At 44.5% G+C, this 17,787-nt stretch overlaps 1 protein-coding gene across 10 annotated transcripts in view; it reads left to right on the plus strand.

Annotated features, from left to right (window-relative positions):
• Dcun1d4 (defective in cullin neddylation 1 domain containing 4) overlaps positions 1–17,787 on the plus strand; it is a 67,797-nt gene that overhangs the window by 46,802 nt on the left and 3,208 nt on the right. For 5 of the 10 annotated variants that reach the window (XM_034508341.2, XM_076938649.1, XM_076938650.1 and 2 more), the window contains 3 exons: positions 3,989–4,097; positions 15,480–15,584; positions 17,533–17,635. In XM_034508341.2, coding sequence (XP_034364232.1) covers positions 3,989–4,097; positions 15,480–15,584; positions 17,533–17,635 — 317 coding nt within the window. Of the gene's footprint in view, positions 1–3,988; positions 4,098–11,735; positions 11,926–13,571; positions 13,654–15,479; positions 15,585–17,532; positions 17,636–17,787 lie in introns of those variants that run through there. The other 5 variants (XM_034508342.2, XM_076938646.1, XM_034508343.2 and 2 more) reach the window with 3 other exon arrangements.

Consider the following 17,787-nt stretch of genomic DNA (forward strand, 5'->3'; position numbering starts at 1 on the left):
AGTTTACTACTCTTCCCATCTTTTCCTGGTCACCCTCACCCCATCTTCCTCTTACCTACTTCACATCCTCCCCTTTTTTCTATTCTTTGTTATTAATAACCCCTGAATGTAATTACTTCTTCCCTGTGTGCATGGGTGTGAGGCCAACCACTAGGCATCATGCCCCACAGTTTAATACAATGCCTTGGGGATTAAGATTTCAGCATACAACTTGGTGGCCTGTATGAATGAGAGAGGGGCAGACACAGGTAGAGACTGTAGCAGTCCAACCTTCAGTGAGAAGACAGACTCTCAGGGTGGTTATTATCTCACAGTGGGGATGTTTTAGAACTGGAAGAGCCTTGAGTTTGAGGAGGGCTTAGGACGGTAGCCAGTGTTTGTGCAAAGCTCTGGTGGGCTAGGAAAATAGCTTTGGACCAAATGAAGGGATGCAGGCAGGTGTTGAGGCCTGTGGGACAGCTGTCTGTACTGAGAAGTGTGCTTCCCTCACTGAGCTTTGTGACACTTGAGGTGGAAACACAGCCGCTTTCCAGAAAGCCCTCTGGGTTGGACATAACACAAACGGTTTCTCTACTGTCCTTTATCCTCTCACAGGGTCCTTGTTGGGTGGCCACTAGATGGCAACCTATTGTTCCAGGCAGGGCAGCTGAGCCCTGTCTTCCTGTTGGCATGAGCTCTGAGTTTACAGAGAAGAGACCCTGTGATACATGTATGTACCAGTACTGCTGGATACTCGAGGTGGAATTTTGGATATACATTTGATATTTGATCTCATTTTAAATAGGAGACTTGATTATTTCTCACAGTTGGACATGAGTTGCGGATGTTTTTCTGTAGGAGGAGAAAGGTCAGCAAGGCCTGGCCCAGGTCTTGGTTTGGTTTCATACACTGTTCTGCCCCAGCACCACACACTTCTCTCTAGCAGCTCTCTCTGTTCAGGTTCCTGCACCTGAATCTGTTGCTCGGATAAACAGCCCATATAAATGTGTCCCTTGGGTTTCATTTCTAGTGACGACTAGGAACCCAGCCTTACATGGTTTTGGATGGACTAGCTTCCCCCTCTCCAAACCCTCCCTCAATATTCATAACATTCGTAAATTATTAATTTTTCTTTAATTAATAGGGTCATTGTTCTGCAGTAGTACACCCAATGTCAAATAAGCCTAAGCCAGCTGCCACACCGTTTCCCAGCCATACCTACCACCATGCTGCCTTGAGTGGTTTTCTCTTTCTTGTCTCTGCCATCCTCATTTGGTTTCTGACACTAGGTCTATAGTTACACTCTCAGCTTCTCAACTGTTTTCTTTCCCTAACCCAATTTTGGGAGATCTGAAAGCTGTTGAGGGTGCAAGCCTGATCTCGCCCATGGTAGGAGGTTGCCTCTGTTGTTTGTAGGATTCAATATAAAGTTTTCACAGTGGACTGTGGGAGACTTGTTTAGCCATTCTTTCGGTTTTGAACGAGTGAGTTCATTAAGTATATCATAGCAAATGAAATTAAAATAATAAATGTAGTTAGTAACAAACATGAAGTTGAGGGCTCAAACTACCCAGCAGAATTGATTGTGGACGCCCTGTTAAAGCAGCCAATGGCATTTCTTACAGAGTCCTCGCAGAGCTGAGTCCCCTAGGATGAACTTCCAAGTAAAAGAGCAAAAACACCAGGAAAGTGACGTCATTGGGTCAGGAGCTCACACATGCCCCAGTGACTGGGAAGCTCCACTAAGGCATTGGCTATAGTTCCTGATTGGGTGGTCCAGCTGGAAACCCACTGGAGAAGTGAGGCGGTCCAGTGGAGCTCCCCCAACCCCATGTCCCTTGGCTGACCTCCAGCCTTCCCACTGCCCACCCTCCTTCCCGCACTCTAGGTGCTTTCATACTACTGGGTAAACAAGCCATGGTAACGTCTGTGGGAGAATGCTTTGCCTTTAACAGTCTGCTGTTGAGTTGTTCTCCTTAATCTCTGCCTCCCTTGGGAAGGCAGCACAGCTCCCTGACAAAGATGACACTTAAGTGTGTTTGAGCAGGGGCTGTACAGGATGGGACTGGGACCAGAGGACAGTCCACCCCTCTTTCAAGAGCCAGCTTACCAATGAGTTCAGATGGTACATGACAGTTCACCAGTATACCATTCATTACAAGGTCACAGGAGGACTTTGTACTGTTGAGTGAGTTTCCTGGGATAGAACTGTGGTCACCGGATTTGTGCGACAAGCGCTCTTACCCCACCCCCCATCTTGTTGGCCTGGTTCTCATTTTTTAGGGCTTACATGTTGCAAATAAAGTTAATTTGTAAAAATGACTAATTAGTGTGCTTCCTTATCAAAGGTAAACACTATTACTTACTGGTAAACACAGGTTGTCACCATCAGGGCTCCTAGAAAACAGCTGGTTTCAAGTTTGAAGCAGAGAAAAAACAAAATGGGGGCTGGGGAATTCTATGCCAGAGAAGGAGGAAGTGTGTAGAGACTGGTAAACTCACATCAGAAGGATGCAGCTTAGTTCCAGGGCCACTGCCCAAACTGGACGGTTTGAACATTGCAGAGAATCAAGTCAGCAATGGATGAACACACCGAATTAAAAGAAATGGCAACTCTTAAGTCCACAGAGTGAGAACAGTGTTGTCCAGGGCTCCTCACAGGAGGATGGCAGTTCAGGAATCCATGTGCTGTGTCTTCAGGTGTGGTCCTGCAGGGCTGTAAAGCTGCTTCGTGTAGGTGGGTGTTGAGTGGCCGTCCAGCCCTGCTGCACTTGCTGCTAGGAGAGGCATGTGAGATGTCAGAGGCTGGGGGAGGGGGTGCTTGCAGTGGCTAGGACCTCTGAACAGGTACCGTCATTAGGGGCTGTTGGAGATTACCAGCAGAAGGCATGAAGGGCTTTCACTGATGTACCTGAATGTCACAGTCAGGATCAGTGTCTCTGCACTAGTATGTCTGATCTGTAAGTTTATTTACAGACTATTTAAGTGGAAATTGAGGCATCAGGAAAACAGCAAGTTGAAAAAAAACCGATGAACTGGGTAGTCACAGTCTTGAGGTGGCACCACAGGCTGCTTAGTATTTCATAGCTAGGAGAATACACTCTAGGGCTGGGGAGAAGGCTCAGTTGGCAAAGTGTTTGTTGTACAGGGCTAGAGTCTGAGTTTGATTCCCAGACCCCATGTTAAAAGCCAAGCATATTTACAAGTATACACAAGTAAATCCCAGCCCAGGGGAGATGGAGACAGGTAGGTCATTGGGGCTTACTGGCCAACTATTCTAGCTTACTCGGTAGATTTCTGGCCAATAAGAGATATCTCAAAACAAGGTGTACATGTACAACACCTGAGGAGTGGTACTTGAAACTGACCTTTGGCCCCCACATGTACACACACACACACATATGAACACACAAATAAATAATAGAGAATTTGGGGTATCCCTCTCCCTGTATTAATACAAGTTAATTTCAGCAATAGGGAACAGCCTGATGTGGCAAGGTTCCTCATGGTGTGCCCTGGAAGGACATAAGGACACAGTGCCATGTTCCCATCAGCAACATGCGTGAGTGATCACGGGAACCTACATGACAGAGTGACATGCTGCAAAGACAACTGCAATGGTCTCTGAAAAGCAACATCAAAGGCACTTTGCAGAACAGTTGGAGGCAGTGCAGGCTATGTGCTAGCTGAGAAAGTAAACACGGAACACTGAAATGGTGTGAGGATTGATGGGAAATGTCGTTGAAGCTTTCAGGCCTCACGCACACGCACACACACGTGAGAAGAGCATAAGTGAAGGGGAGTGTGTAAAGCTGTGCTGGGTTGCTGTGTATCCACTCTTCTATGCCTTTACCATTTATTAAAAAGTGCAGAAAGCAACTGATCATTATGGACACAGTCCTGTTTCCAACTTTTTTTTTTTTTAATTTTGGTTTTTATATTAATTACTCCGATTTAAAAAAAAAAAAAAAACACTCAGGTTGTAATTTCCCTTTATTCTGTTTCCTAGATGTGATACAACAGAAAAACTCAGAACCACTTTGGATTACTTAAGATCATTATTAAACGATACAACAAACTTTAAGCTCATTTACAGATACGCGTTTGACTTTGCACGGGTGAGTTCTCTGGAACCTGTCCAGATGTTCCCCTCTCCCTCCCCTCTTTTATTGCCTTTGGAGATTTGCTTTTTACACCACAGCAACGGGTGCATTTCCCAGGGCATGAGCTAGTGTTTCTAATGCTTTGAAAAACTGATTCTGGGCAAATGTGTATGTTGGCTGGAAGCTTCAGTGGCTGCCACTGAACGGCTCCTGTGACGGGCGTAGGAGCAGGTTGTATGCGAGCCCTGCATCTGATGCTTAGCACTGTTGGATAGTCTTGGAAAGTCCGTTTTCACATAACAAGTCTTCTCCCCTAGGGAGACTAGAATACTGACCATAACTAATCCAGTTTCACTTTGAATGATGTCATAGGAAAAAATGTCGACCTAAGCCAAGGCTGATTTCCTGTTTGTTGATTTATCAAGTCCGTGTTTGTGACAGGAGTGAATAAAACCTGCTCACTTTAGGGAGCAAGTTCCAAAGGACTCAGTGCTATGTTCCTGGAAAACTGGCCTCTGCCCTTATAGCAATATTTTACTCCAGATTAGTGTCTTCTCTGGGTGTTTGTTGGAATTAGATGACTAGACTTTGGTTGGTTGCACTTTCTTATATTTCTTTCTTTTTTACTTGCTGGTTTGTTTGTTCCCAGTAGAGTGAGGCGTGATTCTTTCCCTCTCTGTGCTGACACTTTTTATTCTCTACTCGTCGGCTTTCCCAGTTTTAGCACCACAAATGTATTCTGTGGTGAATTACAGTCCTTCTTCCTGAAGCCTTCGGCACCTCTCACTACATTCATGCCAACATGTGCGTCCTGATGGGGCTGATGCAGCTGCCTCAGAGCAGCCGGGAAGTGTTACCCACTTCATACAGGAGGAAAGGGCGCCAGAGGGAAGTAGAGAAGTGACCTCTGTCACATTACTAACAGACAGTGGATTTCCCACTGAAGCACGTGAATCTGGAACTCCCTCCAGCCCGACATGATCCCGTGCCAAGCTCCTGACTTGGTGATACCTGCAGGGAACTGTGTTCTGTGTGACCTGCTGAGCCTGATGCCTGACCTGTCAGCTTTTTTGCTGTCTGCTTCTGGTCATGCTGGGCCATTGCCTGGATCCCTGTTTGCATTCCCACATCCATCTCCAGGTTTGTGGGCTGCTCTACTTGCAGCCTGCGGGGTCAGCTCGTGTTGGAGGACTTGGCCAGTTACCTACACACCCCAGTAACTCCTTGGCGTGACATTGGAGTTTGGGTACACTCTCTTCATATTCCTGGTAGATCTAGAACTGTGAATTTTCTATGTGTTCAGTAGAGGTCTTTGGTTTTGAGGGACATCTTCAACAGATAGTGGTGAATTATTCCTTTTTATACAATAATGAATAATAACTACTCATTTTTATCATTTAATTACCAAAGCCATCCATTTCAGCTTGAATACACACTGAGGAGAATCTGTTGATAGTATTTCTTTTGCTTAGGTGTATCTTACAAGTTTTGGGAAGTTGTATTTTCATTTGCATTCAGTTAGAATATCTGCAGGTTCTGTTCTGATCGGCTTGCAGCACAGCGCAGCGCAGCGCAGTTCCTGGCCCTGCCCCTAAGCCTCTCTCCCTTGTCATTTCTTTTCGATACATTATTTAGAAATATGTTGATTATTTTGCAGGTATTTGGGATTTCCTGGGTAATCTTTGTATTATGGATACCTAGTTTACTTCTGTTAGTCAGAGAAGTACAATTTCAGTCTGTTAAATACATGGTCCAAAATACGGCCTGCTCTCGGTTGTCACGTGTCTCTGTTGTCTGCTGACTCTAAGTTGGGTCAGTTCAGTTGGAGGTGCTCAGGTCTTTACTGACTGCTGTCTCTTAGTTCTGTCAACTGAGGAACAGTGAATTCTTCAGTTCTAACTTACTCTATTACCCTGTATCCAACCTACTCCAGTATATTTTGATGTTGTGATGTTATGTTTACACATGCTGTTACGTCCTGAATGAACTGACCCACTTTGCATTATGAAGTGTGTCTCTTCTTTATTCCAAAGTTACTGTGAGGAACACAGTACAAACGGCACTCGTTGGCTAAAAACTGCATGGTGTGTCAGTTCCCTCTTTCCCTTCCCTTAGCCCATGGGTGTCTGTGTGTTTAGAGTTGATTTCAGAAAGATGTCATGCATGCAGATGTGACAGTGCATGTCTTACAGATGCTGGGGCTGCGTCTGATGTGGATGTAACTGACATATCTCCCGTTCTGCTGCTTCTCCCTACTTATCAGACCTGTTCTTCAAAGGGAGAAAACACCATTGCCGTGCCTTGGCCTCTTTTCATGCCTTCTGTGGGACTGAGGTGGGGTTTTTTGTTTCTTGTGAGTCTGTCATTTCTTCCATGATTTATTACCATATCTCTATTGTATTATTTCTGCTGCTCACCCAGGCCTTGACGTGGTGTGTTAAAGGTTTACAGTTTGCACTTGCATGTGTAGCTGTGTAAGAGCCTTGGCAAAAGTGACTTGTTTTGCCGTCATAGTTTGTGCACCTTACTCACGCTAAGAGTCTTACACTGTGGTCTTGTTTAAACAGGTAGATGTGTCTGTTGCAGGTACCCAGTTGCTGCTGCTTCCGAGTTCTTCTTTGCTCTTATGCAGACCAGTCTCTGATAACTGATAACTTCCTTAACAGTCCTTGTAGGCAGACCTGCTGCTGCTTATGAAGACTGTGGCTTGGCCATCATTTTCACAAGGTGCTTCTCTGGGTAAAGGCTTGGCGCTTGCACTTTGCCCTCCCAGTGATGTCTGTCGTTGTCTCCAGCAGTGTGGCATCCAGTGCCGTTCCCATCTTTATTCTCCGAGCGTAGTGCCTGTTTACTGAGATAGTTTTTCTCTTTTCTCTGCTGTCCAGCAAGTAGGCCGTAATGCTTCCAACACAGTTTTCCCAGTTATTAGGAAACCTGATTGGGATTTGCTGGGCTTTTGAATCTGTCGGTTCATAGTTGATATTAAACTGGGAAATCTTTTAGGCCTTACCCTTTAAATGTGTGTTATGTTCTATCTCTTTCTTCAACTATAAAATGTTTGTTATATTTCTTGATACTGTTTTATGGGCCACCGATAGCACGTTCGCCTCATTTTAGAGTTTTATTGTTGTGTTCTCCCATATTAATCTTTAACATTTTCTAATCCCCTGTTAACATCTTGCATTGCAAACACTATTTCATCTCAGAAGTCCCATTTCTTTTAATGCCGTCTGTTTTTCTTTTCAGGACAGTGTCCTTGTATCTCCCTAAACATCTAGAGTATGTTTATTAGATAGGAATAATTGCCAACCGAATGTGTCTTCCACTGCATGCTGTGTTGGGCAAGGCCTCCTGATTCTGACTCTTGCTTTGTGGTTGAGTTACTGCCCTAGTCCTTGCCTTGGGGAGTAATGTGAGTTCTGTGTTACAGGTTGCTGGGTTGAGTCTCCTACTTGGAATCAGTTGTGTGCTTTGAAAGGGTGATCCAGACCAGCCTTTATTGTGACAGTGCCTTGGTATGTTAAAGTAGAGCTGTCTTAGTGCCTAGTGTGAGCTCTTTATACGGCCATGGAAACACAAACCATCTTCAGTCCTGTGTCAACTCAGTTTCTGCTTAGCCGCTCCAGTAGATCCTTCTCGAGGCTCTCATGTGCACACCAATAAGTGTGTGGCCAAAGACTAGAGGTGACTCTGGAGACTTCCAGGCCTTTGTTTTCTGACTCTTGACTCCTTGTTCCTCTTTGGAGTGTGTTTTCTGTAACTCAGGAAAACCTTTGGGCTGTGCTTGAGTCTCCCCTTTTATTTGCTGGGTCCTGGAACCCACCTCTGGAGAAGATCTCCTGTTGGGCTTAGTCTTTTGTCAGGGTGGGAGAGCAGGTGCTTCCTATCTGCTTCCACTTTCAGAAAACAACCAGAGCTGTTTCCAAGTGAAAGCAGAATCCAAACCTCTCCCTCTACCTGTGCACCAGTAGGAAAATGACCCCTACAAGTCGTAAGTTATAGTTAGCACAATGGATCTTTTTAGTTGTCGTTTCAATGAAGTTCAACTACTTGACAGTGTTAATAATATCTTAAATGTTTCAAAATAACAAGTGTATAATACTTAAATGTTCTGAGTGCTACTTTAATATATCAACGAGATATATTAAAGTGCTTCTCAATCTGTGGGTCCAGACTCCCTTGAAGGGGTCAAACAGTCTTTTTATAGGGGTCACCTAAGACCATGGATACTACATTGCGATTCCTAACAGTGGCAAAATTACAGTTGTGAAGCAGCAATGAAATAAGTTTATGGTTGTGGTCATAACCACAACATGAGGAACTGTATTATAAGGCTGTAGCATTAGGAAGCTTGAGATCCACTGCCATAATATAATATTAGAAAATGGTAAAATGGCCCCTTTGATGGCTCTTCACCAAAATTGTAGTCCAGGAGAATTATCATTTTTCTCATCTTTAAAACTGGCAGCATATGGTCGTGATGAGATGACTCAGTGCTTAAGAGTGCTCATTCATACTCAGGGCCTGGTGTGGCTTCCAGCGCCCACATGGTGGTTCACAGCTGCCTGTGACTCCAGTTCTACGGGTTCTGATGCTCACAAGGGCACTTGCACACATATGTGCAGGGACACACTAAGCTTTTGTATTGGTCACATGTGGTATACATACATATGTGCAGGGACACACTAAGCTTTTGTATTGGTCACATGTGGTATACATACATATGTGCAGGGACACACTAAGCTTTTGTATTGGTCACATGTGGTATACATACATATGTGCAGGGACACACTAAGCTTTTGTATTGGTCACATGTGGTATACATACATATGTGCAGGGACACACTAAGCTTTTGTATTGGTCACATGTGGTATACATACATATGTGCAGGGACACACTAAGCTTTAGTATTGGTCATATGTGGTGTACATACATATGTGCAGGGACACACTAAGCTTTTGTATTGGTTTCCTCTGGTTCTCACTGCTCTGTAGTTTTGTTGATGTTGTACAGTTGTGACACTTCAGAGGTCACCTGGTGCAGCCTTGTCAGTCCTCATTGGTGAAATGGTGCCAGACGGGAGGGGCAATTGAAGGCCTTTGCTCTGCCACTCTTTCCACAGAGCCATGTTGCCTTCCCTGTCTCAATTTTGCCTTTGTCCTCTGGGGTCTTACAAGGGAAAATAGAGGAATAAAAGACAAAGTTTGCAAGAGTTCTCTTAGTATTCTCTGCATAAGATTTTCCCCTTGGAGTAAGTTGTGTTTCTTTTATAACTGGTTACCATGGAAGAGTCTTCCCAGTTGATAGTGTTTTCCCTCAGTTCCCTTGAGCTTTTATAGAGATAGTATCTGGCAGTGATTTTGCAGGCTGATCCCAGACTCCAGGTTATCCCAGGAGCTTGGGGAACCTGCCCAAGCAGGCAACTGGAAGGCAACTGAGGGGGTAGAGCTGAAAAGGGGTAGGGGGACTTGATTTTGCAAAAGTAAAAGTTTGCTTATTATTAATAATATCATTATTCTGGGGCCAGAAGCCAATGGCTTCAGTGAATTAACAACTGTTGTTTAACCTAGAAGTGGGGAGGAGAATAGGTAAAGGGTTTACTGACAGTGATCCTGTTTCAGTAGCCTCTGGAAGCCTCTCACTGACTAGGCTGGTTAACTCTTTGTGGACCGGAAAGGAAAAGAATCAGCTATGCACAGACACATATACATTCATGCACATATACACAGTCTGGCCGGGCCCAGCAGCCTGTCTGAGTCAACTCCTCAAGTGTTCATGCGTGCTTGCATACGTACACCTACACTTGAATGTAGAAACCAACAGACACAGACGTTTGGATGGACAAACTGGGCAGAGCTCCCTAACCAACCCTATCCTCTTTCATTTCTTTTCTCTGGCCTTTTTATAGACAGAAGTTCTTAGAAAGTTACCTCACAGATAAAATGTTACACAAAATGGGAGTTACAAAAGGATGTTGACAATAAGTTCAAAGCAGTGTTTCATTCATTCTGTGAGCTCATTATAAGTTCAAAGCAACAGTTTTCACATGACCTTCCTTTATCATAGTGCACACTTGTGGCTTCATCATTGGCCCTGACCTAGAATGAATGCTTTCCCTTGATCATAAATTTATCACAAGCCTATTTCTCCCTTTAGTGCTCCTTTTAGAAGCTCATTGTATTCCCTATTATGCAACCTTTACTTACTATTCTGAGGAGTGGGCATATTCTATTCTTGATTTTAACTTTATTACATCTTTCCAGCAAAACAACTAAAAGCATCTCTTAAAACTTTCTTCCTAAGATTATTTGAATCAAATCAGGAACTCTATAAAATTATTAATTCATCAAACAGCATTAGTTTATGAAAATTCATTTTTATGTTGATCTGCAGAAAATCTGATCAATAGGGTGGGCTAATGTCCAGGGATTATTGTATTAATTTAGTAATGACAGGAAATGCATATCAGCTGCAAGAAGCAATCCTGAGATGAATTCTCTTTGGGACCTTGACTCTCAGAGCTCACCCATCTTAGTCCATGCATAAAGGTGGACCACCTCCAGGAAGGCCACCTGCTAGTCTTAGCCTTTCCTAGATGACTCCTGACAAGCTTCAACTTGTCCTCCTGTCTCAACCTCCGGAAGAGCTGCAGTGCACAGACCACCACAACTGCCGTTGCTTCCTTATTTGAAAAGGAGCTAGGGAAAACAACTTGATGATGAATAGAGAAATCGAGATAAAGAGCTAAGTAGAGGAATTTTCAGTCAGTTTGAGTGTATCTGACTGTTCTATTCTCCCTAGTGGGGCCGGCTCCTGTAATGAGAGTTGGAGAGGCTGGCCTTTTGTGAAGGTGACAATTGCATGCAGTGGCAAAGGCCAGGGGAGACCAAAGGCTGAATTTATACTGTGGCCACTGTTCCTGGTCTATCGTGGGCAGCCTTTCTACCACAGCGCTCTCCTGCCCTGATGGAAAACAGCCATGGCCTCAAGTGAGAAGCGTGTGGGCTTGGAGCCCAGGAGTCAGGAGGAGCCTGCTGGGGAAGAGAGAGATGATGGCACTTGGGGGACAGTGGGGAGAGGCAGAGCTGGAATATGTGAATAGAAGAGGCCTTCATGATGGTGACAGAAGGGGGAGAGAGGAGAGAGAGAGAGGAGAGAGGAGAGAGGGAGGAGAGAGGAGAGAAGAGAGAAGAGAAGAGAATGAATAATGGACAGAAAAATTAATGTGAGTGTGGGGGCTTGATTTTTTTTTCTACTTCTTAAAATAGCATTTGAATGAAGGATGTTTATGGAGGCAGAAGACACATAGAAGTTTGAGAAAAGCCCCTGTGACAAGTTAGCTGGTTATCAGATGCAGTTAGTCAGGGCCAATAATTGCGTGGCCAAAGACTAGAGGTGACTCTGGAGACTTCCAGGCCTTTGTTTTCTGACTCTTGACTCGTTCCTCTTTGGCTTACAGTGTGTTTTCTGTAACTCAGGAAAACCTTTGGGCTGTGCTTGAGTCTCCCCTTTTATTAGCTGGGGCCTGACCCACCTCTGGAGAAGATCCGTAACCCTGGAAATGGGCTAGTTTAGCTCGGACTTACCAGTGGCTGCAGTTGCTTGCGCAGGAGCTGCTGTCCAGCCCATTGACTTGGGGGTCTCTGTTCTCAGAGTTGTGCCCAGGGAAGCACCTCAGAGGGAAACACTCAGAGGGAAGCACTCAAGCCTGGAAGCACAATAGATCTTAGAGCATGGACCTCACCACCATCTGTCACTTCCTTATGTGAGGTGAGCATGGCTTGAGTTTGAATGTAAAGATTGGGGTGCAGAAGCTGGGAGTCCTCTGACACAGGTTCAGGAAAGTGTCCTTGCTGAGTCTTCTCAGTATCTGCTTGACCAGACATGATGGTGAGGAAGGCAGTGCCTCCTGGGGAGAAATCTGAGCTCCTCAGCTCTGTGAGCTGTACACTAATGCTTTGGTGCTGTTCAAAGAGCATAGTTTTTAGTTTATTTGTTTTTCAATGAGAGGATATTTCTCAGGTTTTGTGACTTTTTTGTTTTTTGTGTTTGTTTTTTATTTGTTTGTGCATGTTAAAAATCCTACTCCAAAAGGCTAGGTCATCATATTTCCACGTTTCATGAGCTGAGCCACAGGACTGAAGGTCTGAGTTCTGAGCCCTCAGTTCTCAACTTCTTCCTATTGTTGGCTGCACTAAGAAGGGCTGCCCTCCCTGTGCCAGGACGCATGCGATTGACCTGCAGTCAGGCCTTGGATTTCATGTGCCAGTCACTAACCTGGTCTCTACCAGTCACCATAGGAGTCATGGCAGCTTCTGTGGACTTGTGTTTTGTTTTGTTTTTGAGTCTAATAAAGCCTCTTAGAAAACTTTGGACTTAAAATGAAAACATAAATCTTCAACGAAAAAAGTAAGTTTAATATAAATCTGAAGCCATTAAAGACTGACAGTTTGTGATGGGCCGCTAAGGGACTCTGATAAAGCAGTGCGGACACATACAGCTTTAAAGACTTGTTTTGTAACATTGGAGTTACTTTTACATACTAAAGACTCTTTAGTTTTTGGTGAATCCTTAAGTGTCCCTTGAGAAAAAATATTTCTCACCCCTCGCAAGGGTCTATACTAGGATGGTCTGACATAATCAAAGGCTCTTAAAAATTCTGACTTTAATAAACCCTGGTTATTTTTCTACATTAGTCATGAGTATTAGGCCTCTGGAGTGCACTCCTCTGGACAGTGTGCCATCTTGGAGTCTCGCCAAGGTCCTGAGGTTGAGGGCTGCACTGGCAAGCCTGAGCCTGGTACTATGCCGCTGCTTTACTCTCTAAGGAAGACGGGAGCTGTCAGAATGTATGGAGTGTCCATTCCTGCTGGGGTGCTGTTACTTGAGAAGTAACACAGAACAACGCTCTTTGTTTTAGCATGTTAAAGTTTACAAAGTGTTTGGGTCTGGAGGTGGGTGGGAAGACAGGAGTTGTCTTTCCTTGTCCTTCGGCCATGTCAGGGCTCTTGGCAGCCATTTCAGCAAACCTGAGCTTCTGTCCGTACCCGCCCGTCTGCCCTTGCTTCTCCGTGTCCAGGAGCAGCAGCTCCAGAACCGTGGCTGCTGTTGTACTACCTTGGTAGCTAGCAGAGAACTCTTGGATGTCTCTGCCTGTACCTTGAATTTGGAAGGTGGTTTTTAAATAACTGACTAAATAAAGCCCGTTATGTCTTTGGCTGCCTGGTGACATCCTGGCAGGATCATTTCATTTGAGTCAGGAGCTCCCTCACAGAAATCATTGTCAGGGGACCCGGCAGTGTCAGTTTGAGTGCATGAGAAGGTGCTTGCCATGGGCCCTCTCCACCATGGCATTCCCAGGAGTTTTGGATGTTTACCACTCTGTCATGGCATTTGGCCACAAGGCCACCATGTGCACTGCTGGTTGTCAGTGAGATGCTCCTGTTGAGGTGGCACGTTCGTCCATAATGCCTCTCTCTTATTCGCTAGGCAGAAGATGGTGGTAGTGATGGGAGCGGCTGGCTGCACCCTGCAGAGCAGGAGTGAGCGAGTGCTGTTCAGCTGGCCTCGTGTGAGTCTCATGCCTTCCTTCCCTCCATGTTCTGGCATGGCTGCCACACACATGCAGCAGAGCCCTTGCTGACATCAGTTTGTCAGATGGTTGCCGTGTTGCAGAGTCTGTCCAGGTCTTTTGTCCCTTTTTTATTTTGTCACTGTAGTACATGTCAAGAATGACAAGGCTCCTATGATGACAGGAGACATACAACATTTCAAGACGAGAGGGGTGGGGCTAACGAATGCTTATAAATTCAGCAGAAGGAAGCTTTTTGGGGTGCCAGTGTGGTCAGTTGGTGCCGAACACACTTTCGTTAAATGGACTTTGGCCAGATCTTGTGGTCATGTGTGTGTTTCTCAGCAACTTACTATTTTTCTTGTGGCTTGCTTCATGACATGGTGCGCTCTTGCTGTCTGCCATATCCATATTTCAGGCTAAGTGATGTCATTTTACCAGTGTACCACAAAACCAGAAAGACATACCCCAACCAGGTCGTTGAAAGACTTTCCATCATTAGATTATTTCTTCTGTCCTCTTCCTCTAGCAGAGTTAATGCTGCCAAGACGCGATGGGGTCATCTGCTTGGCCAAAGGATAGGCAGAGAAATGGGCACTCCATCCCCAGGTGCAAAGAAAGACATGTCCTCCATCACCAGCCTCAGTGGTGTAGCCTTTGACAAGGAAGGGTGATGCTGCGCCATTTGACTTGGACTGTTATGAGCAGCTATTACACTTAGCGTCCTGTACGTCTTTCTTAAATGGCAAGTTGCTGTGCCTTCTTTTCCATTGCTAGTGTGCTGAGTGAGCCTCAATGCTGTACCACTTTAAGTCCTCTGAGGATCAATGGCACGAGTAGAAAACTCACTGTGCACTGACCAGCACATCACTGCTCTTGCTAGGAGGTGTGGATGGCCAGCGGTGGTTGCAGCATGATTCCTTAATGTGCTGGACACTTGACATTCTACTCCAGTGGGAGAGCCAAGCACCTCACCCCTTTGTACAGAAGTCCTCTTGCAGATTTTACTCTGTGATGGACCACACAAAGGAGAGCTGTAGACGGAGGAGCCTGCCTCCTGTGTTGGAGAATAGTTTTCCCCTGTAGGAACTGCCTGCTTACGTTTTAAAATAGGATGTGTGTGAAATGAGAAATAGAATATTTAATTACAGTTAAAAGTGGAATAAGCATACTCTGCATATACACTCGTTCTGTTTCCAGTTTCCCATAGTCAGTAGACACTGTGCTAGGAGTCAGGAGTAAAACACACCAGGTGAAGCAGCGGAAGGAGACACAGAGACCCTGCTTCCCTAAAGCAGCTGGATGAACACGTCATCCATGGCTCCAAACCTTCCCAGGAGCTGAATCTAGTTCCAGTGTATTTAGGTAGAAGAAAAATATTTACTACACAAAATAAACCTGTTGGAAAAATGAGTCTTTGGGGAAACCCAATTCAAAGTACTCAGAAACAGGATACTGGAGTCCACTGAGTTCACTGCAGGGTTCTGGTCAGCAGTTGTAACTCTAGTAATTATTATAATGTAAAACAAGCAGGCCATGGTTTTCATTTGCCCAGAAAATGATTGTAGATACTACTGCATGATAGATAAGGTATCAGGGTAAAGTTATTCTCTTGGCATCAGTCTTTCTCAAAATGTCTGTGTGACACTCCAATGTTAGGTCTCCACTGTGTCTTGGCTGCCATCCCTAGCCCCTCAGGATTTTACGATGTGTAATAAGTGAGCCGTTCTTTACCAGCTTCTTGCTGAAGTGAACTGCATGTTTGCTTTATTAGAGTTTGTGATTCAGAAGCATCTGGCTTACTTTTGTTTTTGTCTGTTAAACAGGAAAAGGACCAGCGCAGCCTAGACATAAACACTGCCAAGTGCATGTTGGGACTGTTATTAGGAAAAATCTGGCCCCTTTTTCCAGTTTTTCACCAATTCTTAGAGGTACCAAGTTACTACTTTATGAAATGTTATGTTTGCTTGCTTAGAACTAACACAAACTTCATCTAACCATTTTATGTGATTTTATTTGCTGTAGCTGTTTGCTCACAGGATTGTGGTTCCCTGATAGCTGTCTGTCAGCAGCTGCATGTTTTGGAGTGCGTCTGTGTGTTCATGTCAAGTTGTGTGTCTGTGTCAAGTTGTGTGTCTGTGTCAAGTTGTGTGTCTGAACAGCCATAGCTCTCCCTCGATCCTCCCAAGCCCATGGAGATTCCACTGGCGCTCGATCCCCAGCTCTTTGTAGCAACAGAACTCAAGGTTACCTTCAGATGTTAACACAAGCCATCTGCCTCTCACCAAAACTAGTCTGTAATCTAATCATAACTGCTCATGTCCCAGTGCCTGGCTGAGTACTTGGATAGCTGTGAGCACTGGATTAGGCACACCAGCAGTGTTTTCTTCAGCTTAAATGTGCTTAGCCTAGTGTCAGAAACAGCCAGCTCTTCCCTTACTTTGCTGCTGTTTGCTTTCACAGTGGTCAAGAATTTTGAGCCACCAATAATTCGCAGTGGGTTTTGGTGAAATGTCCTTTTGCAGAACCTGAATGAAGCAGAGACATGAGTTGCTTTGACAGTTGAATGTGGCATCTGCTTTACCAACGTCCTACTCAAGCCCTGTAGGATTTTGAGAGAATCCTGTACCTTGCCCAATTCAGTTCCCACTTGAAATAACCTTTCTTACTACTTGCTTTATGTAGTAGTCCAAAAAACAACTGATGTTATTCTTGTTACTAGAAGCGACTTGTAAGAGTATCTGGAACTTCGTAAAAAGCTAATACAAGCTGCTAATTAATTGTTGGCAGGATGGTCTGCTCTACCTAGGATCGGTTCTAGCTTCTAACAGTTCCATGACATAAGCCGTCACTCTTGGAACAGAAATGGCAGTAGGTTCCTGTACACGGGAGTTTAGTAGGATTTGAACCGCCAGGTGAAGGGTCCTTTGGCTAAAAGATGGGGCTGTGAGTAAATTTGACATTACTTAGTTCCAGGAACTTAACTGGCTGTTTTGAAACTTCTGAAGCTTTTATACTTCAGAAGTTAAAGTCTATGCTTTGTACATTAGTATTTTTTTTCTTTTAGAAGAAGGGTAGCAACTCTTCCATTTCAGCCTGTCTTGTGCCTGCATCCTCAAAACTTTGACTTGACTCTTTGCCATCTATCTATCTATCTATCTATCATCTATCTATCTATCTATCATCTATCTATCTATCATCTATCTATCTATATTTATATCTCTATCTATATATCCATGTAGATATATATTTATGTATATATAAGTATATATATATATATATATATATAAATATAAACTGTTTTGATATTTATTTATTTATTTATTTCCATAAGGACTTTTAAAATGTTGGCTCTGGATTTTGCTTTTAAATCTCTAAGATACTGTATTAATCTACCTGTAGCAGATTTCATGTCTAAGGATGATAGAGCAACCACCTCATATTTCTTCCAGTTCTTTCTCTGAGAGTCATAGCAAGAGTTCCTGGCTCTGAGCCACTGGCAGCATTTACATAGTCCCCATCAAGTGGCCGCCTGATGCATGCTCTTCAAGTCTGCATCTTGGCAGCGAGCAGCACTGTAGTGTTGGGTTTGGCATTTATTGTCTGCCAAGTACTGGCTAAAGCACTTTCTGTAAACTGGTAGTCCTCTCATTTATCCTTGCAGCACTTCTGTGAAGCGGGTGCTGCCACTGGTTTAGATGCGGCCTCACAATGATAATGCATTGAAAACATTGCCTTTTTAAATTGCTTTCTCTGCCGATCTTCCTAGATTGGTGCTTCAGTTGAACTAACCCTGCATGAGCTTTCTTAAGTTGGCTCATACAGAAACTGAAACCGTCCCCTTCGTTTGTGTCATTAATCATATCACTCCCCCATCAGCAATCAAAATATAAAGTGATAAACAAAGACCAGTGGTGCAACGTGCTGGAGTTCAGCAGAACAATTAGTCTCGACCTCAGCAACTACGATGAAGACGGAGCATGTGAGTACTGGGCGCTGAGCAGCTCTCCTTCCTCCCCAGGAAGAGCCTCCAACCTCCCCTTCCCTCTCCCTTTTTTCTTCTCTTCCTTCCCGTTAAACCTCGGGCCCCGTGCGTGTTAGCTGAGTGCTGCACCTCTGCAACATCTCCAGGCC

Source organism: Arvicanthis niloticus, chromosome 7, assembly GCF_011762505.2.
Source record: "Arvicanthis niloticus isolate mArvNil1 chromosome 7, mArvNil1.pat.X, whole genome shotgun sequence".
NCBI lineage: Eukaryota > Metazoa > Chordata > Mammalia > Rodentia > Muridae > Arvicanthis > Arvicanthis niloticus.